We start from the raw sequence: 25,691 nt of genomic DNA, 5'->3' as shown, positions 1-25,691 counted from the left end.
TCCTGGGCACTGTGCCAGCTGGGGAGGCTGGTGCATCTTTAATGAAGTCACTGGATCCCTCGGACAGGCTCTTGGCCTCACCAAGTTCCTGGAGCCAGACTCACTGGTATCCACTGAGCCACCACCTTCCTGTGCTTGGGTGCCAGACCCCTTCCCCCTGCAGCCATGAACCAGGCCTTCTGGAAAACCTACAAGTCCAAAGTGCTACAGACCCTGAGTGGGGAATCTGAGGAAGACCTGGCAGAGGAGGTGGGTATCATCCATGCATGCTGGGTGGAGCATATGCAGAGGGGCAGCAGGAATGAGCAGTATGAAGTGGGGCACAGGATAGGCTTGGAGGTGGGGGGGCCACATTTGTGCAGACCAGCACATTCAGGAATGGTAAAGAGCATGGTGCAGCATCAGAAAGCCAGGACATTCAAGAAAACTGAGGAAGAAGAAAAGACTTAGGGACCATGGGAGGAGTGGCCACTGTCTCCAAAGATCTCGAGGCTGCCACATGGAAGAGATTCTTCTAGGACCAGTGGGCAGTAGGCACATGGGCACACTTAGCTGGACACAACTTTCTAATGGGAGTAGAATTAGAAGTGATATAGTGAGCCCCCTGTTACTAGAGGTAGGGGAGTGGCGCCTATACTAGAAAGGTCACTGTAGCAGCATCAGATCAAAGCCATACTTAGACCATGTGTTGTTCTGACATTAAAACAAACAAACAAACAAAAAAAAAAACAAAAAAAAAAAAAAAACAGGCTGAGCTGGGCACGGTGTCTCATGCCTGTAATCCTAGCACTTTGGGAGGCCAAGGCGGGTGAAATGCCTGAGCTCAGGAGTTCAAGAGCAGCCTGGGCAACACAGTGAAACCCAGTCTCTACTAAAATACAAAAAGAAAAGTAGGCAGACATGGCAGTGTGCGCCTGTAATCCCAGCTACTTGGGAGGCTGAGGCAGGAGAATTGCTTGAGCCTGGGAGGCGGAGGTTGCAATGAGCTGAGATTGCACCATTGCACTCCAGCCTGGGTGACGGGACAAGACTCTGTCTCAAAAAAAAAAAAAAACAGGCTGGGTGCAGTGGCTCCTGCTTGTAATACTAGCACTTTGGGAGGTCACAGAGGGTGGATCACCTGAGGTCAGGAGTTAGAGAGCAGCCTGGCTAACATGGCGAAACCCTGCCTCTACTAAAAATACAAAAATTAGCCAGGCATGGTGGCGGGCACCTGTAATCCCATCTACTCAGGGGCTGAAGCAGGAGGATCACTTGAGCCCAGGATTTTGAGAACAGGCTGGGTGACATAGTGAAACCCTATCTCAACAAACAAATACAAAAATTAGACAGGCACGGTGGCACCACACCTGTAGTCCCAGCTACTCAGGAGGCTGAGGTGGGTGGATCGCTTGAGCCCAGGAAAGTCAAGGCTCCACTGCACTACAGCCTGTGCGACAGGTGAGACTTTGTCTCAAAACAACAATGACAACAGCAAAGTTTCTGAAACCAGGGACAGTCTTATGTCTGGAGGCTGTGATAAGTGGCAGTCACACAATCACACGAAGCGTGGCAGAGGCAGGAATTGGTTGAGAGGGTCGGAGAATGGTTTGAATGCTTGAATGTCTGGAGAGGTTGGTGTCTAAGGCTGGGCTTGTGCAGAAATGTCGGTGGGTGACTGGTGTGATCAGTGTCTGTGTGGAATCCCCAGTGAAGGTGTATGTGTAGGTGTGAACATTTTGGGCAGCAGTCTATGCCTGCATGCCTCTGTGTAGACATTTGTAGGTGTTATGTTTGTATGGTGTATGTGTTTTGGTGTCTGTGGTTGGGTGGAGAGGTTTTGTGTGTTGCGGATGGGCCTCCGTACAGCTTTCTGTGGTTGTATAAGTGCACAGGTGTGAATGGTATAACTGTGTGTGTCCTTGTATAGGTACTTCACAACACGTACATCTATGTACAGATGAAGAGCTGTAGCCATGTGGGGCATGCTCATGTACAGGTGTTGCAGTGGCGCGATCTCGGCTCACTGCAAGCTCTGCCTCCCGGGTTCACGCCATTCTCCTGCCTCAGCCTCCCGAGTAGCTGGGACTACAGGCGCCCGCCGCTACGCCCAGCTAATTTTTTTGTATTTTTAGTAGAGATGGGGTTTCACTGTGTTAGCCAGGATGGTCTCGATCTCCTGACCTCGTGATCCGCCCACCTCGGCCTCCCAAAGTGCTGGGATTACAGGCGTGAGCCACCGCGCCCGGCCATCCACATGCTTTTGAGTGTATATGGATGTGTCTGTGGTGGGCAGGTATGTGTGCTCAAGGGTGTCTGCAGCTCGGGCCAGTGGCTCACACCTGTAATCCCAGCACTTTGGGAGGCCGAGATGGGCAGATCACTTGAGGCCAGGAGTTCAAGATCAGCCTGGCCAACATGGCAAAACCCCATCTCTATTAAAAATACAAAAAGTAGCAGAGTGGTGGCAGGTGCCTGTAATCCCAGATACTCAGGAGGCTGAGGCAGAAGAATCACTTGAACCCGGAAGGCAGGGGTTGCAGTGAGCTGAGATCGTGCCACTGCACCCCACGGCACTCTGGCCTGGGCAACAGAGCAAGACTCTGACACACACACACAAACACACACACACACACGAGGAAAAATGTTGTCTGCAGGGATTTACTCTGCAGGTATATCTGTATGCATTCCCATTTGCCCTTGTGGATCTGTGGAGTGTATAAGTGTGTTTAGTTCTGTAGGATTTGGGGTGCCTGGTCTGTGTGTACTAGGCCAGCAGTGGAGGAGGGAGATCCCACTCCTCTGCGGCCTCTCTCATGCAGTGTGGGGGTCTTGTGTCCCAGAGGGAGAACCCAGCATTAGTGGAGTCTGAGACAGCAGAACCAACCGAGGAGACCTTCAATCCCATGTCACAGCTGGCCCGCCGGGTGAGTCTTCTCCCTTCTTCCACCCCAACCCTGGGCAGCCTGGCAGAGGCTTCTGTGGAGTCCTGGGAGGTTGTGCTGGGCCCCTTCCCTGACTCCCAACCCCTTTTCCAGATTCAGGGGTTCGGGGTGAAAGGCTGGCTGACAATGTCATCTCTGTTTAACAAAGAAGATGAAGATAAGCTGCTACCATCAGAGCCTTGCGCTGACCAGTATGTGTGTATGTGTTTGTGGTGGTTCTGGAAGGGGCCTGAGGTCCCCCTTCTGCCTGGTCCTTTCCTTCTGGTTTGTTTGTCTTTCTAACCACTGAGGGCTGGAGGAGGGGCAGTCCCAGGCTGTTTGTTTCTCTCAGCAGGAAACAGGCCAAATCAGCCTATCTGGGAGATTAGGGTAAATCTCTGGAGGAATTGACCAGCTGTTGGGATTGAGGTGCTAGAAGGTATTTTATGGGCTCTCTGGACCCATCCGCTTGGGAGGGGCCATCTCTCTAAAATCCAAGAATGGAGAATACCTTTAGGTGTTTGCAATAGGTGATCCAGCTCCAAGGTTCCCAAGTATTGTCTAAACCGTCACCCTCCAAGGAAGCGTGTCACAAACATATTCCTGGACCCTCCTTCAGAGACTCCGATTTCGCTGGTGTGGCAGAGTCTTAGAGATCTAGCCATGTTTTCAGCAAGCTCCACCAGGGCCCTGCAGCATGCTGCTTTGGGAATCACTGTCTTAGAAGGTCTTTGATGCCGAAGATTAGCGGGTGGGACCCGGGACCTCAGTCTCCCTCCTGGCTCTATCTCTGGCACATTTTCCATTTCTGCCTTTTCTCCATCCTGGTCACATCCCCCTCTCACCACTGACCCTGTTCTTTTCTCCTAGGGTCCCCATGACCCAGCAGCCTCTCCTGCCCCCAGGTTTCCATTCTTTTCCCCACCCTCACCCCCGGTTCCTTAAGAAACTTCCTGGACTCGAGGCTTCCACTTCAAGCTTCATCACCTCTCTGTGACTGCCCTTCCCCCCAACATCTTCCCACCTCTCTTGAGTCCCCTGCTGTCCCCTAAGGCTCTGACCTAGGCCTTCCTGTTGCTCCACCTTTCTCCTGTGCCCCTAGTCCCCCTTTCCCTCAATCTCAGGACCTGATCCCTGTCCGGGCTCCCTCTCTTTTCCCCAGGGCTTCCCTCAGGTGGGATCTGAACAGCCCCTCCCGCTCCCACCTGCTCTCCCAGGGATCCTTCCAGCTTCCCAGACCTGGGGCACGCCTCCAGCATCCCTCCTGGAGCCACGCGGGAACCCCTGACCTCATTCTCTCACCAGGGATCCTGATCCCGGTCGCTTCCCCCCACACCCCTCGCCTAATCCCCTGACCCTGTCCCACCCCAGCCCCCTTTTCCAGGGCCTCTGAGCCCTCCCCTTGCCTCCAGGCCCTGACCCGCCTCCTCGTCCCGGTCCCCCACTGGTCACCTGACCCCGCTCCTCACCACTGCCCCTGACTCCGCCCGGGTTCCCCCGGCCCCACTAAACTTGTCCCTCGGCCCAGCCTCCTGTCCCATGTTCCTCCCCGGGATCGCTCGACCGCTTCCCTCACCGCGGCCCTCTCCCGCAGCCCTCTGGCGGCGCGACCCCCCTCGCAGGCGGCGGCGGCGGAGGCGCGCGGTCCGGGCTTCTGGGACGCGTTCGCCAGCAGGTGGCAGCAGCAGCAGGCGGCCGCGGCGTCCATGCTGCGTGGCACCGAGCCCACTCCGGAGCCGGACCCCGAACCCGCGGACGAGGCCGCCGAGCGCCCCGAGTCGCAGGAGGCCGAGCCGGTGGCCAGCTTCAAGTGGGGCTTCCTCACTCACAAACTGGCCGAGATGAGGGTGAAAGCCGCGCCCAAGGGCGACTAGCGGGCTGGCTGAACCTGGCGCCCGCTGCTCCCACCCCTGATAAAAACCCAGGCCCGACAGTCTGTGTGACCGCGTGCTTTTGTCCAGACATCCAGAAAGACTGCTTTTGCCGGGGGCGACCTCGGGCGGGGTCCAACTGGAGCTCACCAAACATACAAGGCGAAAATGACCAGAGTCAGCCCGCATATCAGGATGGGTTTTTTATTTAAGGTACAACTTTCCAGGAAGTTGGGGAGCTCCAGAGGACTGCGTCCATCGCCCTCTCCAGCCTCATTTAATTCAACAAACTGTGCCTGTGACTCTACTATGTGCGCCGTCCCTGTACTAGGAAAAGGTCAAAGATTAACTAGAGAACCCAGACTACCAGCGGGTCCCACAAAAGGTGACAAATTGAGGCCCAAAAATAGGGCTGCACTTGGGAGCTCAGAGCAGGTGAGGCTGACTGGGGCATTCAGGAAGGCTTCCTGGAGGAGAATATACGTTATCTCCGAGAAGGAAGAGTAGAGAGAAAAGGAATGGCAACCCAGTCTGAGGAAGGAGGCGCATGAACGAAGAAGGCTGGGAGGTGGGAACCTGTGATGAAAATAGGCGATCTTGTGTGTCCTTGCAGGAAAGGGAGGCAGTGGCAGGAGCCTGCGGGCTGGCAGAAAAGGTTCCCTTCTTTTCTTTTTTTATTTTTACTTATTTTTATTTTTTGAGACGGAGTCTCCCCCTGTCACCCTGGCTGGAGTGCAATGGCTCCATCTCGGGTCACTGCAACCTCTGCCTCCGGATTCAAGTGATTCTCCTGCCTCAGCCTCCGGAATAGCTGGGATTACAGGCGCACACTCCACGCTCAGCTAATTTTTGTATTTTTAGTGGAGACGGGAGTTTCACCATGTTGGCCGGGCTGGTCTCCAACTCCTGACCTCGTGATCCGCCCTCCTCGGCCTCCCAAAGTGCTGGGATTACAGGCGTGAGCCACGGCGCCTGGCCCGGTTCCCTTCTTTTCGTGTCCGAAAGGTTGGATCCTCCACATCTCAGCCCTTCATACCCAGTGACCACAACCAGGGCAGCAAAACTCCGGGAATGGGGGCCTTTTAGGAACTGGTGGAGCCCAGATTTCTGGAGCAGACACCCCCTCGGACTCCCAAAGCGCGTTACTCCCAGCTGTAGTTTGGATCGACCTGGAGGCCAGTGGAGATCACAACCGTGTCAGTACTCATTCGGTAGAAGTCACAGCAGTCACCGTTTATTGAGCACTTTCTATATGCTGGATACTTTGCCATGCGCATTACAACTATTTTGAAATACTTGTATCCCCTACTCCTCCCTCCTTAATAACCGAGGGGTGCCGCTGCATCCAGGGAGGTCAAGTGCTTGCCCAGTGTCACAGTCAGCCGGGAGCACACACTTCAAAACCCACGCGCTTAACCACGAAAACCCGTTTGCCTCCTTCCTCAGCTCCCCATTTAAATAACGTTTTAACTTTATTCAGCAGGTTTGCTCATCTCCCACCCCAATCGTGATTCCCCAGACCGGGCCTCCACAAGGACCACCAGGCCTCTCCCTCCCCCTTCGCCGCGGGCGCAGGGAAGGGCCTTCGGCAACAACTTGTCCCACTTCCCCAAGGTTCAGACGCGAAACTGAGTTCCAGAGGGAAGGGCTTACGCAAAGGCAGCCAGCGCGCCAGAAGCGGGGTATTCCTGTCGGTACCCGGGGCTAGCCCCGCGCTCGGCACTCCCTGGGAAGTCGGCTCTGGAGCCGCGGCGGTCACACCTCTGACTCGCGCGGCGGTCCGCGGGCGCGCTGGCAGCCGTACAGCCACTGGATGACGCGCGCATTGCGCTCCACCACCGACACCGGAGGGCGCCCGTCCCGCGCCGAGCCGGCTGCCTCCGAGCCGCCGCCGCCGCCGCCCGCGCCGTCCGGGCTGTCCACGCCCCTGTCGCTGGATGTCCAGTCGCTGGCGTCCCCGGAGCCGGGCGGCGGGGAAGTTCCGGCCTGCAGGCTGGCGTCGGCCCCCCAGCTCTGCGGGGAGAAGCGCTCTGCACCCAGCACCTCCACCAGCGCGCGCTCCAGGCCGCAATAGTTGAAGAAGCGCTCCTTCTCCGACAGGGGCAGTGAGCACGTGGGACACAGCGCCCGCTTTCCCGCCGCTTCCGGGGCATCCTGGGGCGCGGCCCAACCTCCTGAAGACGCAGGTCGCTCTGTGGAGGCCGGGCTGCTCGGGGCAGCGTCCCGCGGGGCACCCAGAAAGAGGCGTCGCACCAGCCCCTGGCCCTTGGCGTTCTCTTTGTTCACCGAAGCCTTGCAGTCCCGCTTCTGGCGGTAGAAGATGAGGGAGTCAGGCCTCGGCAGCCGCCTGCCACTTCCCCGGCGGGTCGGCCTGGGGGTCCTGGGCGATGCAGGGGGCCCCAGCTCGTTGCAGGGGTGCGGCGTGAGCGGCCCAGGACTCCCACGCAGGGCTGGCTCCTGTCGCCTAGCTATCACCTGGTGCGTCTTGACATACTTGGCTTTGTCGGCTTCCAACCTCTCCACAGCGCTGGGGGTCCGTCCTCTGGACGGGGTGGAGGGAGGGGCCAGGAGCATCTTAGCGGAGGTGTTCAGGACAGTGCCCCATAAGTAGCCAGCCAGGGGGCCAAGAGCAATTGACTTGGGCTCTCACAGACCTGCAGGGAGAGAGGAAGGTCAGGAGAAGGGGAGGAAATGCCCTGGTCCTCCCCTGCCGGCATTCCTCAGTACAGATCAGTCAGCCACCCTCTCCCATCCAGGTTAGCCGGTGCCATGTTCAGGGAGCAGAGGCTCAGGCCATCCCCTTTCCCTGTCCTTCAGAGACACTGAGCAGGGTCTCTCTGGCCACTCAGAAACATATGCCCCTTTGAAGGTGCCCCAATCTGGCCACAGGGCCATGCGAGCAGGCCTCAGCAAGCAGGACACTTGGAAAAGGAAACCCGGCCCAATTCCCGAAAGTGGCTTCAACCGGAAAAAATACCTCTTCCCAACCCAGCAGCTTTGAGCCCAAGACAAGGAGGCTCCCAGCCACAGGCTGGCTCCAGCAGGGCCCACCCTTCCCGCCCCCAAACACCCGAGGTCAGGGATATAACCACAGGGTAGGAACCTCCAGTAATTGCAGCCAACTGCCCTGCCCAGGCCCAGCAGGGCCATCGGGGCAGGAGAGGGAGGTGGTCCCCAGGCCCTATCAGCTATGTATGCCAGCTACTCTGCCCCTGCCAAGGGGATCGCAGAATGCCAAACTGTAAACATCACCTTGTTTAACCTTTGCATTTCCATTTCATGAGGAGGAAATTGGCCTGGAGAGGAGGGGGGCTTGCTCAGGTCCTATTAAGAGTTAGGAGTCAGGACTGGAACCCAGGTTTCTTGCCTTGCAGTTCAGATTGGATCTCTTTTTTTTTTTTTTTTTTTTTGAGATGGAGTCTGGCTCTTTCACCCAGGCTGGAGTGCAGTGGCCGGATCTTAGCTCACTGCAAGCCCTGCCTCCCAGGTGTACGCCATTCTCCTGCCTCAGCCTCCCGCGTAGCTGGGACTACAGGCGCCCGCCACCTCGCCCAGCTAGTTTTTTGTATTTTTTAGTAGAGACGGGGTTTCACCGTGTTAGCCAGGATAATCTCGATCTCCTGACCTCGTGATCCGCCCATCTCGGCCTCCCAAAGTGCTGGGATTACAGGCTTGAGACACCGTGCCCGGCCCAGATTGGATCTCTCACTTGCCTATCACGACTTCCTACTGAGGCGGGGCCGATGGCTCACGCCTGAAATCCCAGCACTTTGGGAGGCCGAGCTGGGTGGATCACCTTAGGTGAGGAGTTCCAGACCAGCCTAGCCAACATGGTGAAACCCCGTCTCTACTGAAAATACAAAAATTTGCCAGTCGTGGTGGCGCGCACCTGTAATCCCAGCTACTTGGGAAGCTGAGGCAGGAAAATCACTTGAACCTGGGAGGTGGAGGTTGCAGTGAGCCAAGATTGCACGCCACTGCACTCCAGCCTGGGCGACAGAGCGAGACTCCGTCTCAAAAAAAAAAAAAAGAAGAAAAAGAAAAGAAAAGAAAAAAAAAAAAAAAACTCACTGATATTTTGCATGTATTCCTGCTGCTATAAAACCAAGCAATTTCCATTAGAGATGGGCCCCTTGCCTCACCAAAAAGTTCCTTCCACTAATTCTTCCTAATAACCTGCACTCCCACTCCCAGAAATTTGCCCTCAGGGTCCTTGTCCCCTTTTCTAAGACCTCATGACCCTTTTCCACCTCCTTTCTGCTGGGGCAAGGGGCAAGGAGGGGTTGTAAATCAAGAGCTGACAGTTCTCTTGGCAGTAACAGAATGGGCCACCCACATGGCCCTGCACACCCAACCCCACCCCTATCTCCCCCTACTCCCCCTGAGTCCTGAAGGCTGAGGGACCTTAGATCTGGGGACAACAAAGGAACAGAATTAACTAGGGAAGCGGGGAAGGGGTCTGTGAGAGGCCTTGGGACAGGGACCCTGCCAGGCCCAGCCCACCCCTTCATCCAGCACCTAGTGTGTAGTCAGTCTGCCCATGGGTAGTTGAGGCCTGGGAACTAAGGGGAGTCTGGCAGTGTCCCCCTCCCAGTCTCCCAGGGAGTCTCCTGGGCAGTGGGTCGGATTCCAAAGTCCCAGGAAGGCACTGCTTGTCTGACCCCATGGGTGCCCTCTGTCCTCTCCTCTTCTCCCCAGCCCTGAGCAGGGAGACTATAAAAAGTCCCTAATCACAAGGACCAAAATAGTCTGTCATCCACAGCCTCTTTCCTGCCTTCTGGGCTAGCCTGGAGGCTGGACCTCAGACATCCCGCCCTAGAAGCCTGGCAGGCGGTCTCGGGCCCTCCATTCCTTTGCCTGCCTTCTCCCTGTCCTGAAGCTTGTGTTCCCAACTCTGTCCAAGGCTTCTGCTCTGGGAATGGGCCATCTTTCAGGCTCACTAGTTTGGTACCAGTCTCCCTGCCCTCAAGCCCCTGGGTTCCTTCCTACCAGAGCCCTGGGCTCAGGGTACACTCACCTCTGCATGGGAGGCCTAATTGCAGGGGTCCTTGTGCAGGTCCAGACTGAGGGCAGGAGTGGACAGCAGGGACTAGAAGTAACTTTGGTGGCAGCCAAACCTCACTCTCCACAGGAAAAGCAGAGAGCCTCCAACCCCCGCCCCCCAAATTAACCCTCGCCTTCCTGAGGCAGATCCTGGCCTCCATTAACTCTTTCCTGATCACAGTCTCTGCGCTGAGGAGACCTGTGAACCAAGTCCAGCTCCCTTTATTTTACAGATGATCAAACAGTCCCTGCCGGGTTAGGTGATTGGCTGTGGAAGCACCGTGAGCTTGGGCAGAACCAGGACTCCAAACAAGGCCTCCTGATCCCTAGGCTTCCTCCAAAGGCCTGAGGTGGGGGCTCCGTATGTGGGATCAGCCCCCTCCCTGGGCTGTGGCAGATGCTCTGACAGTCTGAATGGGAAGGCAGAACAGGGTTCTAGTCGACTTGCTTTTTTCCCTCTGTAGCAGGCTGAGACCTGTCCTGGTCTGGGTGCTGGATGGTGTCAAGCCTGCTTTCCCTAGGGGTGAGGCCAGGAATCTGCAGCCTAAGGGTAGGGGCATTGGTGCTGTAGATGTGCAGGTGAGCCTATGGCGGCAAGTCTTGGCATGAAGGTGACCCTGGAGCCCACTGGAGCTGCCTCTGCCCAAAGTCCTCTTATGGCAGATGGGATTACCTGGGAAGACAGTGATGAGGGGCTGATTCCAGGGCCAAGCCCAGGTCCTTCAGCCCGCTTCCTTCTCTGCCTACACTTGGAGCCTCTTAGAGTTTCTTCCATCAGTTTCTTCTCTGACACATTTTGTCTCAAGGTGAAACCCTACCTCATAGGAGAGCTCCTCCCCTTTCCCCGGCAGGCAAACTAAACTCTCCAGCCCAGACAAAGACCAGTGCCCAGGCCAAAGGATCCTTGCCCCTCTTGGCTGGCCACCTTCCCCAAGTCCCTCCTCCTCCTTTCTAGCCCTCTTTCATGTTTGCAAAGCATATTCCCATCTGTGCTCTCTGATCTCCTTTGACGGCCCCCCAATAAGGACCCTAGACAGGGGTCCAGCAGGAATGACTCCCCCCGCCCCGCCACTTAATGAGTAAGGAAACAGGAGCTGAGTGGGGAGAGAGATGCCCAAAGCCCAGCTCCAAATCCACGCTTGGAACTGTACCCTCTGCCTGTCAAGTCAGTGGTGGGTCTGAAAACCCAAGGCCCATCTCCTGATAAGAGGTTTTTATTCCCTAAAGGGGGGATTTTGTTTTGGGGATTTTGTTGGTGATAGTTCCATATTGTGTTGTTACAGCACTTTACAAAATGCCATCGGCTACATTGTCATAATCCCATGACAATCTTTGGGGGAGGTTTTATTATTTTTCACACTTATGGCTGAAGAGACTGAGGCTCAGAGAGGAGAAATGACTTATCCAAGCTCACCGAATTAGGAATAATAGTTAGAGTCTCGCTCTGACACCCAGGCTAGAGTGCAGTGGTGTGATCTTGGCTCACTGCAACCTCCGCCTTCTGGGTCCAAGCGATTCTCCTGCCTCAGCCTCCTGAGTAGCTGAGATTATAGGCGAATGCCACCACGCCTGGCTACTTTTATGTTTTCAGTAGAGACGGGGTTTCACCATGTTGCTCAGGCTGGTCTTGAACTTCTGACCTTGCGATCTGCCCGCCTCGGCCTCCCAAAGTGCTGGGAGTACAGGTGTGAGCCACCGCGCCCGGCCAATAGCTAACTTTTATTGAGAGATTAATATATGTTAGGGGCTGTTCTAAGTACTTCACATAAGGATTAACATCTTTAATCCTCAAAACAACTCGATGAAATCGCACTTTCGGGCCACACACAGTGGCTCACACTTGTAATCCCAGCACTTCGGGAAGCAGAGGCAGGCCGGTCACTTGAGAACAGGAGCTGGAGACCAGCCTGGCCAATATGGCAAAACCCTGTCTCTACTAAAAATACAAAAATTAGTGGTGCACTCCTGTAGTCTCAGCTACTTGGGAGGCTGAGGCAGGAGAATCACTTGAACCCAGGAGGCAGGTTGCAGTGAGCCAAGATCACACCACTGCACTCCAGCCTGGGTGACAAGGCTGCAAAAAAGAAAAAAAAAAGTCACTTTCATTCTCCTGACTTTCTAGATGAAGGCTGGGGGTGCCAGCTTGGCTCTGAGATCTGGTCAGGAAGGGGTTAAGCATGGGAGGTGGGCAGGGCCCAGCTGGGATGCTGTCAATGGCAGGAAACCTGGCCCGCCGCCTGGGGGGAGGATGGGGCTGTTGTGTCTGACTCTACAACCCCCATCCCTTTGGTCTTAAAGGAGCATCCAGGTTGGGTAGTAGGACCGGTACGGGCCCCTTCACAGCTCCCTTCTAGGGATCGAGGACAGATGCTGGACCACAGAAAGAGGGGAGTCGGGGTGCAATGCAGGTGACACCCTGGGGCAGCTCTGGTCTGACAGGGGTGACTTGGTCCTCCACGCCGGAGCCCTCAATTGGAAGTGCCCCCACCTCTGCTTGGGAGGGTTTGGTCAGGGAGGGGAGACAGCCCCAGCTCTGGGAGCCCCCAGTGAGACAGAAGTGGCACAGCTCTGCCCTCAGGGATCTCTGGTTGGGGGCTGGGGGAGGGCTAAGCAGCCTTGCTTTCAGGAGCTTCCAGTGTGAGGGCAACAGACCCCTGCCCTGATGCCAATGGACAGAATCCTGGGAGACAGGCACAGACCTTCTACCCCACGGGCAGAGCAGGGTCAGGGAGGAGAGGTCGAATTGGATCGGCTTTCTGGGTGAGGGGGCCCTGAAAAAGTCAGCAGAGGAGAGGGGAGGTGGGGGCGGATGAGAGGATAAGGTGGGCTGCATCTGTCTGGCCTCGGCTCCCAGCCACCCTCGTCTAGAACCGGACCGTCCCTGTTTCTGGTTGTGGGTCCCCAGGGACTGCCTTAAAGTGGCTCTTTCCAGCCCTAGAGCCAGGACCTCAGGCAAGGGGGAAGCGAGTCTGCGGGGGGTGTTTCCTTCCTACTTCCGACCTCATTCCCAGATCACCTTGAGGATGGAGATCGGGAATGGGCCTGAGTCAGAAAGTCTCCTTCCAGGAGAGGGTGGTGGGAGGATGGGGAGCAGTTCTGGTCAGTGTCGGGAATAACCAGCCAGGTCAGGGAGGCCTTCAGGTCCAGTCTCACATCCCACGTCCACATTGTCACTTAGGAAATGTGTGTCATCCCCTCACTAGCTGGCTACAGCCCCCACACCTCAGTCCTACCTTTGATTCCAGCCCTAGTCTACCTCTCGCTGGCTGTGTGGTCTCGAGCAAGAACATAACCTCGCTGAGTTTCCTTCTGTGTCAGGCAGGAATGGTGAGAACCAGCTCCCGTGCGGCTTGGAGATGCAGGGAAGTGGGGCCTGCAACCCCAAGGTGCTCTGGAATGTGGGGCCTGCAATCTGCAAGGTACAAGTTGGATGAATCTGACTTCAGTTTTTGCCCATCACCAATGCCTTCCTGCACCTCTGGCCTACGTCTCTTTTCCTAATCCCACAGTCTTGCTCACAGCGGCCAGCAGCTAATCACTGGGAACACCTGCACTGTGCCATGGGCTCCGCAGATGGATCTGATGTGGTTTTACTCTCAGGTGGTGGCAGAGGCAGGAAGCTTCACCACAATTGGTGAGAGAGCAGTGCTGCTGCAACCAAGATGAACACAGCAGAGCGGGTGGTGATCTCTTCTGCCCGGGGTGGGGTGGGAAACTTCACAGAGGAGGGGTATCTGAGCCCTACTGGGAAGGGATTTTTGACTGGGTTAGGAGTGGGGGAGAAGGAAAGAGTGTTGGGCCGAGAGCACTGCAGGCGCCAGGTCTCAGTGACAGTAAGAGGCCAGGGAAGGGTCGCAGAGAGTGAGAGAGGGAGGAGCGCGAGAGAAGGTGGGAGGGCGTAGGAGAGAAGAGGGGGTGCAGAGAAGGGATGGGGTTTGTGAGTAGATGGGTAGGCATAGACTGAAAGAAGGGGCACGAGGGGACTTAGAGAAAAGATGGGAGCTCAGGGAAGGGAAGGGCTCAGGGAAGGGACTGGGGTTTCTTGAAAGCAGAGCTGGGGAGAGGGTAGGGGCATCTGCCAGGCCCCAAGGCCACAGGAGAAGCCCCCCACAGAGATTAGAGCAGCCGTCCTCTAATTCAGGGCTTTCCGTTTTGGAAAGAATCTCAGCCACAACAATAGCCTGGCCCCAGTGCCTGCGCTCCCTCTGAGGGGTGTGGCCTCTGGGCAGAGCCAGGCCCCACACTCACCACCCATGCATGACTCACGGAGGAGGGAGCAGGGGGAGAATGGGAAGGAAGATGCCATTAAACTGTTTTTTCTCTTTTCTTTTATTTTTCTTTCTTTCTTTTTTTTTAGGCCAAGTCTTGCTCTGTTGCCCAAGCTGGAGTGCAGTAGTGTGATCACGGCTCACTGCAGCCTCGACCTCCCAGGCTCGAGTGATCCTCTTGTCTTAGACTCCAAAGTAACTGGGACCACAGGTGTGCAACATCACACACAAATAATTTTTGTATTTTTTGTAGAGATGGGGTTTCGCCATGTTGGCCAGGCTGGTCTCAAACTCCTGGCCTCAAGTGATCCTCCCACCTCAGCCTTCCAAAGTGCTGGGATTAAAGGCATAAGCCACTGAGCCCAGCCTAAGCATTTTTTTTTTCCTGAGTAATTATATGTTGCTGGTGAACAAAGTGAATAAGATAAGATTTCTGCTCTCACGGAGTCTCCGGCATAGTGTCAGAACAACAAAACCAACTGCATTTACTGTTCCCTATATACTAGGCACTATGCCAATGCTTCACACTCAGTGCCCCACTGACTTCTTCCAAAATCCTATGTGAAATGGTGGGTGTTATTACTAGCTCACTTTTATAGATGAGGAAACAGAGGCACAGAGAGGTAGAATAACTCACCCACAGTCACACAGCTTGTAGATGGTAGAGCTGGGGCTTTAACCTTGGGGGAGAGCTGTCCGCCCCATGTGGCTTAAGCAGGGCTAGAGCAAATCTGTTCTCACTGCCTGCTGGCCTCCCTGCCTTGCTTGCCCTGTCTTCTAGACTGAGGCAAGGATGGGCATGAAGACAGTCCCAACTGCCATTCTCGTCATCTCCACCTCAGCCACCACCTCTCCACCTCCACCATCTCACCTTCCACATACATGTCTTCATCACAGTTCCTTTAGATTGGGTACAAGGAACAAAAAACATCTCATCTAGACTAAGTAAAATAGGGGAACACATGGAAAAGAAACAGGGTTTCTCACGGAATGAGTTGGCAAGAAATCTATCCTCCTCCTACCCTGACAATATATATCTTCATAATGACAACATTGAAAAATATGACCAGGTCCAGTGGCTCACACCTGTAATCACAGCCCTTTGGGAGGTAGGAGGTGGAGGAGGGAGGATCCCTCGAGCCCAGGAGTTCGAGACCAGCCTGCCAACATAGGGAGACCCATCTCTACAAGTAATAATAAAAAATATTAGCCAGGCATGGTGGTGTGCACACCTGTAGCCCCAGCTACTTGGGAAGCTGAAGTGGGAGGATCACCTGAGCCTGGCAGATCAAGCCTGCAGTGAGCTATGATCATGCCACTGCACTCTAGCCTGGGTGACAGAGCAAGACCCTAACTCAAAGAAAAAAACAACTATTTTTAAATTTTTTGGAACAGAGAGAGTTGACAAAATGTCAAAGGTGACTGGATTTAATTAGTATTGAACACATATGGGTGTTCTGTTAAAGGGCCAGTAATGTTGAATGAGTAAGAAAACAAAGATGAGTATAAGATATAAATTGTATCTTTATCCTGTAAAATTTATTTTCTTTTTTTTTTTTTTTTTTTTTTTTGAGGCGGAATCTTGCTCTGTCACCCAGGCTGGAGTGCAGTGGCCAGATCTCAGCTCACTGCAAGCTTCCCCTCCCGGGTTCCCGCCATTCTCCTGCCTCAGCCTCCCAAGTAGCTGGGACTACAAGCGCCTGCCACCTCGCCCGGCTAGTTTTTTGTATTTTTTAGTAGAGACAGGGTTTCACTGTGTTCGCCAGGATGGTCTCGATCTCCTGACCTTGTGATCCGCCCGTCTCGGCCTCCCAAAGTGCTGGGATTACAGGCTTGAGCCACCGCGCCCGGCCGTAAAATTTATTTTCTTGCCTTGATTTCAGCAAAATTAATAATTGTGTTGCTGTAATCAAGTCTCACAGAATTTGTAATCTACTGACAGTAATGCCTAATTAGACAACCTCTCCTATATCTGTGTTGGGGTGTTTTTTGTTTGTTTTTTTCTTTTTTAGTTTCAGTTTACAGAAACATTGCTCTGCTGAGATACTCGCAACTAGAAATCAAAATAAAGGGTGGGCGCAGTGGCTCACACCTGTAATTCCAGCACTTTGGGAGGCTGAGGCAGGTGGATCACTTGAGTTTGAGACCAGCATGGCCAACATGGCGAAATCCCATCTCTACTAAAAATACAAAAATTAGTCAGACGTGGTGACACAACTATAGTCCCAGCTACTCCTGAGACAGAGGCAGGAGAATCACTTGAACCCGGGAGGTGGGGGTTACAGTGAGCCGAGATCACACCACTGCACTCCAGCCTGGGTGACAGAGTGAGACTCTGTCTCAAAAAAAAAAAAAGAAAGAAAGAAAGAAAATTATTAAAGTAATATTTAAATTTAGAGAGGAACTATGTATGTTACATAACAAGTTTAAACATTGAATAAATGTTTATTTATTTTTTAAAATAAAAACAGGTTTAAACATATGATAAATGATGGTGAACACAGGACACATTACAAGATATGTCAATGTTATCATATACATGCCTATCTCTTACATCATAATTTTCACATCTCATAAAGCAAACCTAGATTCATGAATTAATAGTAAGGAATTGGCACCATGCTTCATTCATAGTATACCTAGCCTTCATTTACAAATTTACGAGTAAAATGAATTGTTTCATATTGCAGAATGTTCCTCAGCCATTCTATGCTTCTTTTGAAAATGCAGTAGTCCTCCCTTATCTGAGAGGGATATATTTCAAGACCCCCAAGGCATCCCTGCATCCACAGTTATTACCAAACCCTATATATACTATGTTTTTTCCTATTCATACATACCTATGATGAAGTTTACTTTATAAATTAGGCACAGTAAGATATTAATAACAAAAACCCATCATGAAATATAACAAAACAATATACAGTAATAAAAGTTATGTGAGGCCGTACGCAGTGGCTCATGCCTGTAATCCCAGCACTCTGGGAGGCTGAGGTAGGCAGATCCACGAGGCCAGGAGTTCGAGACCAGCCTGGCCAACATAGTGAAACGCCGTCTCTACTAAAAATACAAAAAATAGCCGAGCCTGGTGGCACACATCTGTAGTCCCAACTACTCAGGAGGCTGAGGCAGGAGAATAGCTTGAACCTGGGAGGCTGAAGTTGCAGTAAGCCGAGATCACACCACTGCACTCTAGCCTGGGCGACAGAGCAAGACTCTGTCTCCGAAAAAAAAAATAAAAAGGAGTTATGTGAATGTGGTCTCTCTCCCATTCTCAAAATATCTTATTGTATTATGCTTCTTGTGATGGAGAAGGGATGGAGAGGGACTGTACTCAGACCGTCAAGCAACTTAAAACTTATGAATTGTTTATTTCTGGAATTTTCCATTTAATATTTTCCAACTACGATTGACTGTGGGTAACTGAAACTGTGGAAAGTTAAACTGTGGATAAGGCGGGGATACTGGGCTGTGCTACAAGTTGGAACACGAGGTGAATCGAGGAAATGGACACAGTACTGCTGGGAAACAACATTTTCTTATGCAAGAATCTGCAGCACTCCCGCTCTCAGAGAGGATGAATTTGTTTTTTTTTTTTTGAGACGGAGTCTCGCTGTGTCGCCCAGGCTGGAGTGCAGTGGCGGGATCTCGGCTCACTGCAAGCTCCGCCTCCCGGGTTCCCGCCATTCTCCCGCCTCAGCCTCCGAGTAGCTGGGACTACAGGCGCCCGCCACCGCGCCCGGCTAGTTTTTTGTATTTTTAGTAGAGACGGGGTTTCACCGTGTTAGCCAGGAGGGTCTCGATCTCCTGACCTCGTGATCCACCCGCCTCGGCCTCCCAAAGTGCTGGGATTACAGGCTTAAGCCACCGCGCCCGGCGAGAGGATGAATTTGATGAGTTAATTGATGTCTTTTCTCTTACCTGAGTGCTTCCACCACTTAGTCTTTCCCAGCTTCCAAACAGCTCATTCTCCAACAATAGCAGCAGCACCACACACTAACTTTCTTGGCATTCGGATGCAGTAGGCTTCTGCTTCAAGGACACAGGGCAAGAGATGTGGAGAAGCATGTGTTTGTTCGTTTGTTCGTTTGTTTTTAAGCATGTGTTTCTCTGGATTGAATGGAATGAGGTGTGAGAGCAGATGTTGAGAGCTACAGCTTCCACTGTGCAGCACTGAGCACTGGGTCCTGCGTGACAGAGGCCCAGGGGCTCTTTCATAAATTCCTTTCTGGATGCTTTTGCTATATGGGGTCCTTTATTTTCATTTTTATTTATTTACTACTTTTTTTTTTTTTTTTTTTTGAGTTGGAGTTTCGCTCTTGTTGCCCAGGCTGGAGTGCAGTGGCGCGATCTCAGCTCATTGCAATTTCCATCTCCTGGGTTCAAGTGATGCTCCTGCCTCAGTCTCCCAAGTAGCTGGGATTACAGGCGCCCACCACCAAGCCTAGCCAATTTTTGTATTTTTAGTAGAGACAAGGTTTCACCATGTTGGCCAGCTGGTCTCCGACTCCTGACCTCAGGTGATCTGCCCGCCTCAGCCTCTCAAAGTGCTGGGATTACAGGCGTGAGACACCAGCCTATTTACTTATTTTTGGATACAGGATCTCATTATCGCCCAGGCTGGAGTATAGTGGCATGATGATAGCTCACTGCAACCTTGAACTCCAGGGCTCAAGTTTCAGCCTTTTGAATAGCTAGGACTACAGGCACAGCACCACCGCCCCTGGTTTATGGGTTCCTTTAAAGGGCAGGAGCCCCTCTATCCAGTTTTAAGGAGGGCACTGAGCTATGGTCAGGGAGGTGCTGTCACCGTGCACATATCCAACCCTGGGAAATGACCCTTCTATACCCAGGGAAGGCAATTCCCAGGCTTAACTCTGTCAGGTTGATTTTTCAGTCACTTACAACTGAAATAAATCTGAAGGAAGCACATCATTCCCTCCTGAACTAGGATCATGTTTTTCATGATGGTTGTAACGTTGAACATGTGCAGCCTCAGTTTGCTCACCATCCATCCCATCTCCACAGTCATTTGGAAGGTGTGCTGACCAAATACTTCCAGGTTTGTTTAAAGCTGTCCTGGAAGTGCAGTAGACGTTCCCTTAAGAAGTCAGGAGACCAAAGTTCTGGTCCTGACTTTGTCATTAACTCACTCTTTGTCTAGAGCAAGTCACTTTCTTGAGCCTCTAGTTTCTGATCTGTTGAAAAGAGGGAAGTGGATTAGATTCAGAGAAGTGGATTAGACCCCGCCAAATGCCATTCCTTGGGCGGATTCCAGTTGGCTACATAAAAATGTATGTAGGGGCCGGGCGTGGTGGCTCATGCCTGTAATTCCAGCACTTTGGGAGGCTGAGGCAGGAGGGGTCGCTTGAGCCTGGGAGTTTGAGACTGGCCTGGGCAACATCATGAGATCCTGTCTCTACAATTAAAAAAGAGAGAGAAAAAAATTTACGTGGTGAGCTTGATAACAAGGCTAATGCCAGGCTCTCATTCTCAGAGACCCTAATTTAGTAGAGCTGGGCTAGAGTCATGGAGGAAAGAAGAGAACACTGGATCAGTCTGAATTTACTGGTATGAATGCTGTTATTAGAGATTCTAGATTTAATGGGTTACCTCTTGCAGCTGAAAGTAGCTCTAATAGTTTGCTTGTTTGGTCAACTGAAATTAGTACTCAACATGACCTTTATCAGTGAGGTTGAGACACTTGGCTAAATTCCTAAGGTTTCAAAAGACAAGAATATTGGAGAAAACGTATATGAAAGCTCATGAGGCCGGGCGCGGTGGCTCAAGCCTGTAATCCCAGCACTTTTGGAGGCCGAGACGGGCGGATCACGAGGTCAGGAGATCGAGACCATCCTGGCTAACACGGTGAAACCCCGTCTCTACTAAAAATACAAAAAACTAGCCGGGCGAGGTGGCGGGCGCCTGTAGTCCCAGCTACTCGGGAGGCTGAGGCAGGAGAATGGCATAAACCCGGGAGGCGGAGCTTGCAGTGAGCTGAGATCCGGCCACTGCACTCCAGCCTGGGTGACAGAGCGAGACTCCGTCTCAAAAAAAAAAAAAAAAAAAAGAGAAAGCGCATGGGCCAGGCGCAGTGGCTCACGCCTGTAATCCCAGCACTTTGGGAGGCCAAGGCGGGCAGATCACCTGAGGTCAGGAGTTCCAGACCAGCCTGACCAACATGGTGAAACCCCGTCTCTACTAAAAATACAAAAATTAGCTGGGCATGGTGGCACGCACCTGTAATCCCAGAACTAGGGAGGCTGAGACAGGAGAATTGCTTGAACCTGGGTGGCGGAGGTTGCAGTGAGCCAAGATCATGCCACTGCACTCCAGCCTGGGAGACAGAGTGACACTCCATCTCAAAAAAAAAAGGAAAGTACATGTACCCCAGTCCCTCTGAGTGCACGTACCCCGATCCCTCTGTGGATTCCCTGATCCCTCTGTGCATTCCCCCATCCCTCTGAGTGCATGTACCCCGATCCCTCTGTGCATTCCCCCATCCCTCTGAGTGCATGTACCCCGATCCCTCTGTGCATTCCCCCATCCCTCTGAGTGCATGTACTCTGATCCCTCTGTGGATTCCCTGACCCCTCTGTGGATTCCCCGATCCCTCTGTGCATTCCCCCATCCCTCTGAGTGCCTGTACCCTGATCCCTCTGTGTGTTCCCTCATCCCTCTATGCATTCCCCAATCCCTCTGTGGATTCCCCGATCCCTCTGAGTGCATGTACCCCTATCCCTCTGTGCATTCCCCCCATCCCTCTGAGTGCATGTACCCCAATCCCTCTGTGCATTCCCCCATCCCTCTGAGTGCATGTACCCCAATCCCTCTGTGCATTCCCCCATACCTCTGAGTGCATGTACCCCAATCCCTCTGTGCATTCCCCCATCCCTCTGAGTGCATGTACCCCAATCCCTCTGTGGATTCCCTGATCCCTCTGTGGATTCACCGAGAGGGCCCAGAGGATATGCTCTTCACCTCGGAGTTGAGAAAGCATTATTGAGAGTAACATCTGCATCCTTGATACATTTTATGGTGGATGTCCTTTGTTATTGGGCATATTGGAAGAGGCCGCCACTGAGATGGGCTCTCTGATCTCACTGGGGGTGATGGGGTCACAGAGGGGCAGAGGCCAAGGGGCAGAGCTGAATTGCCAGAGTCAAGGGGCCTTCACTGTAACATGCAGTGGGGTGGAGTGACAACCAGAGCCCTGTGACTTGCAGGAATCTTTGACCGGAGTGTCCCTAGGAATGAAGTGGAATAACTGTGTTAAATGTTATTGAGTTATAAAACAGAAAAGCCTCCATGTCATGGCCAGAGGCCTAACTTGAATTGTCATGAGGGAGCATCTCAGCCTCTCAGCTGATTTCCAGATCTCAGCCAGTCCACAGACCTGAAGCTCTGATTGAACAAGAGGCCAGGTCCCTTAAAGAAGGACCTCGCAGCACTGCCACATGTACATATTGTAAAACTTCTCCCAAGGAAGAAGGAAGGGATAATCCAGACCATTTAGGAAGTACTAGATGTTGGCTTTAAAGTAATGCTAGTATCTGGGAACCCAAGATTCCCGTGTCCAAAACTATGGAAATACCTCGCTCTTTCACAAACCTGTTCTACCACTGACTTCCTCATCTCATTCAATCCTTCCCTAACTCAGCACCTGTCCAATTGCTCAGGCCAGGGCTAACCTTTTGGCTAAACTTTGACCTCCCTCTCTCTCTCTCATTCCACATCTGATACATCAGCATCTGTTGGCTCTGTCTTTGAAATCCATCCAGATTTAGAGCACTCTCTCCTGCTCCACTCCTTCTGCCCTGGTCCATGACACTGTCCCCGCTTGCCTGGGACGGTAGTAGTCTCTATTATTTTATTTTTATTTGTTGAGATGGAGTCTCTGTCACCTGGGCTAGAGTGCAGTGGTGCAATTTTGGCTCACTGCGACCTCTGCCTCCCAGTTCAAGTGATTCTCATGCCTCAGCCTCCTGAGTAGCTGGAACTACAGGCGCCCGCCACCACGCCCAGCCAATTTTTGTATTTTTAGTAATTATGGGGTTTCATCATGTTGGCCAGGCTGGTCTCAAACTCCTGACCTCAAGTGATCCACCTGCTTTGGCCTCCCAAAATGCTGGGATTACAGGCGTGAGCCATCGTATCTGGCTGTGATAGTCTCTAATAAGTCTTCCTCCTTCTAACCTCATCCCGCATAGAGTCTATTCTCAATACCACTCTAGATCAATTCTTTAAAAATATATCAGTCATGTCACTTCTCTTCTCAGAACTCTGAAAAAGGTTCCCCATTTCACTCAAGGTAAAGTTAAATCCTTAGCAGCCTGCAGGCTTCCCGTGGCCGGGCCCTATGAGCTCCCTGCCCTCCGGGGCTGCCATCCTCCCTACCCAAATGCATATGTCTTCCTTGCCTGTTCCTCTAACACACCAACCACGCTCCACCTGGGGGCCTGTGGACTCTGCCAGGAATGCATTTCCTTCAGTTATGCACTTTGCTGACGGCTTCCCCTCCTTTAATTTTTTTTTTTTTTTTTTTTTTTTTGAGGGAGTCTCACTCTGTAGCCAGGCTGGAGTGCAGTTGTGCAATCTCAGCTCACTGAAACCTCCACCTCCTGGGTTCAAGTGATTCTCCTACCTCAGCCTCCCGAGTAGCTGGGATTACAGGTGCATACCACCACACCTGGCTAATTTTTGTATTTATCCAGCGCCATGTTTACACGGTCTTTGTTCAGGCTGGCACGGTGACTCGTGCCTATAATCCCAGCATTCTGGGAGGCCGAGGTGAAAGGATCACTTGAGCCCAGGAGCTTGAGAACAGACTGGACAATGTAGCAAGACCCCATCTCTGTTTTAAGAAAATAAAGAAAAAAAGAAAACAAAAAGATAAAGGTCTTTCTCAGCCGATGCTTTGGAGTGAGGATTGCCCATCAGTGTCCCACTTTGGGTCAAAAGGCCAGACCTTGGTACTCTCATCTCCCTCAATCACCAGAGGTGGGCTGCCCTGGGAAGAGCATGACCTTGGGGAAGGCGGATCTCAGCAGCTGAGGCAGACCCTGAGGGAGGTGATGGCCATAGGCAGTCAGCTGCCTACACTCCCTGCAGATGGGCAGCAGGCCCTTCATTGGAGGAGTAAAAAGAAGTACAGGAGAAGAAAAAAGGAGAAGAATAAAGAAGTACAGGAAGAAAAAAGAAGTACGGGAACCAAGGGGTGGAAGGAAGAGTGACCCCACTTACCATTACTCCAGTGGCCCAGAGGGAGACTTTGTACTTGCCAGCCCTGCAACCCTGGGCTCTGCAGGGTTAGAGGTCCCGGTCCTAAAAGGGGGCACATTTTTGCCAAAAAGATCTATATTGAAGGGCTGAGCATGGTGACTCATGTCTGTAATCCCAGCACTTTGGGAGGCCGAGGTGGGAGGATAACTTGGGGCCAGGAGTTCAAGACCAACCTGGCCAAGATAGTAAGACCCCATCTCAAAACAAAAAAAAAGAAAGAAAGAAAAGGAAAAAGAAAAACAGATCTGTGTTAAATTATAAGCAATGTCTATCTCCTGGGTGCACTGAGCTGCTTGTGTCCGGGACTAGCCATCAAGAAAAGGGGTCGCTGGGTATGGTGGTTCATGCCTGTAGTCTCAGCATTTTGGGAGGCTGAGGTGGGTGGATCATCTGAGGTCGGGAGTTCGAGACTAGCCTGGCAAACATGGTAAAACCCTGTCTCTACTAAAAATACAAAAATTAGCCGGGTGTGGGGGTGTGCACCTGTGGTCCCAGCTACATGGGGGCTGAGGCATGAGAATCCAGGAGGCAGAGGTTGCAGTCAGCTGAGATCGCACCATTACGCTCCAGCTTGGGCAACAGAGGGAGACTCTGTCTAAAAAAAAAAAAAAAAAGAAGCAGGGTCTTGGGTCTTGCACCCCTGTCTTGGCATTGCCACAGGTGTTTGACCCTGATTATAAATCGGAATAAGGCTGCTCTTATACAATGGGGACAAGGAGGAATCCCTGTGGATCCAGGGTGATCTGCTTGGGTGCTTCTTTGTGTTCCTTTGTTCCACTGTAACTGCAAATGGACAGGTCATGCAACTCTGGCCTGAGAAGGGCATGATGATCAGGGGCTCAGGCTTCTTGGGGATGAAGGTCTGGATCCCACCACCACGTGAGCCACCGAGACCAGCAGAAGTGGCAGCTGAGGGTGAAGGGAGTCTAGAGCCAATAGAGGAGGAGGGAGATGAGGGCCATCACTCGCAGCCCCAGGATCGGCTGCCGTGGTGGGGGCTGTAGTTTGTCCCACTGGCATTCCTCCCCTAAGTTCCCCCTTGGGAAGAGGGCCAGAGGAATTCTGAAGGGGCTGTGCCTTCAATGTGTATAGACAGCAGCTTTCGACGGTATCCATTGCTGCCCACTAGTATGGAGGGCAGTGAGCAGATGGCCTGCCGCTGTCACCTCCTTCAGGGTCTGCCTCAGTGGCTGAGAACCCACTCACCCAAGGCCCCATGCTTCCCGGGGCAGCCTGTATCTGGCGATTGAAGGAGGTGGGGTGTAAAGGTCAGGCCATTCCAGTTTAATGCAGGACACTCAGACAGACCATAGTCACTCTAGACCTTCCAGCCAGGTCGGTTGAGCTAGAGAGGTCACGCTTGTCATTCCTAGTGATCTAAAAAAGGATAGGTCACTGGGAGACGGGAGCCGAGTCCAAGCCTTGGTTAGTGGCGCACTCTGTGGACCTATGGTAAATTGCTTACCGTTTAAAGACTGCCCCTAATGGAGGGACTCTGAGTTTAGGTGAGCTTGGCACCATGAGGTACAGGTCACAATAATTTTGCTTCCAAAATTATCCCACCTACCCCAGAAAATCTGCAGAAAGCAAGACCATGGGACTGGGGAGATGTGACTCTGAGGAATGGTTTCCACGAGGACGTGTGCAAAGCTCGTCTGATTGAGTCTGAGCAAGGGTCATCCACCAGAGGGCGGGCTTCACCCTCCAAGAAGCTTTCCTGGTACCACTTTGCCCACGGGCTCTTCCTGAGCTCCAGCAGCACAGGGGGCCTCACTGTTGCCTGGCCTCGCTGCGCACTGCCTGGACATCCTCAGACTCAGAGCTGCTGTTTCACCTGGGGACCGCTCACCTGGTTGCTTACCTTGACACTGGTGCTTGTAATACCAGTTAACTGATAAGGGCAGCGATTTCTGCGTTTATATTGTTCTCTGTAGTGTATGAAATATCTTCACATACGTAATTCTCATTTGGTTCGCAAAGCAACTTGAAAAAATTATTTATTATTATGGCCACTTTTCAGAAGAGGTAACTAAGCCTCATAGAAGTCAAATGGCTTTACCAGTCACAAAGTATGTTCCTGCTGCTGCTATCACTGACATTTATTAAGCACTTGCTATGTGCCAAGGATGATGTTAAGGGTTCACTTATTTAATTCTACAGTAATTAAGACAGTGAAGTGTTGACAGGCAGTGTTACTAGACGTGTGCAGTTTAGACATATTATCTCTGTCTCTGATGAATGGAACTTTTATCATTAGGTAGAAACTATCTCTAGTGATGCTTTTAGCTTCAATATAGCTATTTCATCCTCTTTTTTGTTGTTGT

At 52.4% G+C, this 25,691-nt stretch overlaps 2 protein-coding genes across 2 annotated transcripts; one reads left to right on the top strand and one right to left on the bottom strand.

The window, feature by feature from the left end:
* The first annotated feature begins 82 nt into the window (after positions 1 to 82).
* C12H1orf232 (chromosome 12 C1orf232 homolog) lies at positions 83 to 4,777 on the top strand. Its single transcript, XM_030941687.1, has 4 exons — positions 83 to 249; positions 2,823 to 2,906; positions 3,018 to 3,115; positions 4,498 to 4,777. Exons 1-4 carry the CDS (start codon positions 166 to 168, stop codon positions 4,775 to 4,777), a joined length of 546 nt encoding a protein of 181 aa, XP_030797547.1. The 5' UTR covers positions 83 to 165.
* A 1,209-nt stretch (positions 4,778 to 5,986) lies between these two features.
* Positions 5,987 to 9,915, bottom strand: FAM110D (family with sequence similarity 110 member D). Its single transcript, XM_010355682.2, has 2 exons — positions 9,792 to 9,915; positions 5,987 to 7,428 (listed from the first exon to the last, which is right to left on the bottom strand). The coding sequence occupies exon 2, from the start codon at positions 7,346 to 7,348 to the stop codon at positions 6,530 to 6,532; it is 819 nt and encodes a 272-aa protein (XP_010353984.1). The 5' UTR covers positions 7,349 to 7,428; positions 9,792 to 9,915; the 3' UTR covers positions 5,987 to 6,529.
* Positions 9,916 to 25,691: the final 15,776 nt, after the last annotated feature.

Source organism: Rhinopithecus roxellana, chromosome 12 (genome assembly GCF_007565055.1).
Source record: "Rhinopithecus roxellana isolate Shanxi Qingling chromosome 12, ASM756505v1, whole genome shotgun sequence".
Taxonomy (NCBI): Eukaryota; Metazoa; Chordata; class Mammalia; order Primates; family Cercopithecidae; genus Rhinopithecus; species Rhinopithecus roxellana.
This window is presented reverse-complemented; position numbering and strand designations above follow the sequence as displayed.

Coding starts and splice junctions, on each gene's coding strand:
- C12H1orf232 (XM_030941687.1), top strand. CDS start 166: ATGAACCAGGCCTTCTGGAAAACCTACAAGTCCAAAGTGCTACAGACC. Junction 250..2,822: donor AGGAAGACCTGGCAGAGGAG/GTGGGTATCATC, acceptor CTTGTGTCCCAG/AGGGAGAACCCAGCATTAGT. Junction 3,116..4,497: donor TCAGAGCCTTGCGCTGACCA/GTATGTGTGTAT, acceptor CCTCTCCCGCAG/CCCTCTGGCGGCGCGACCCC.
- FAM110D (XM_010355682.2), bottom strand. CDS start 7,348: ATGCTCCTGGCCCCTCCCTCCACCCCGTCCAGAGGACGGACCCCCAGC.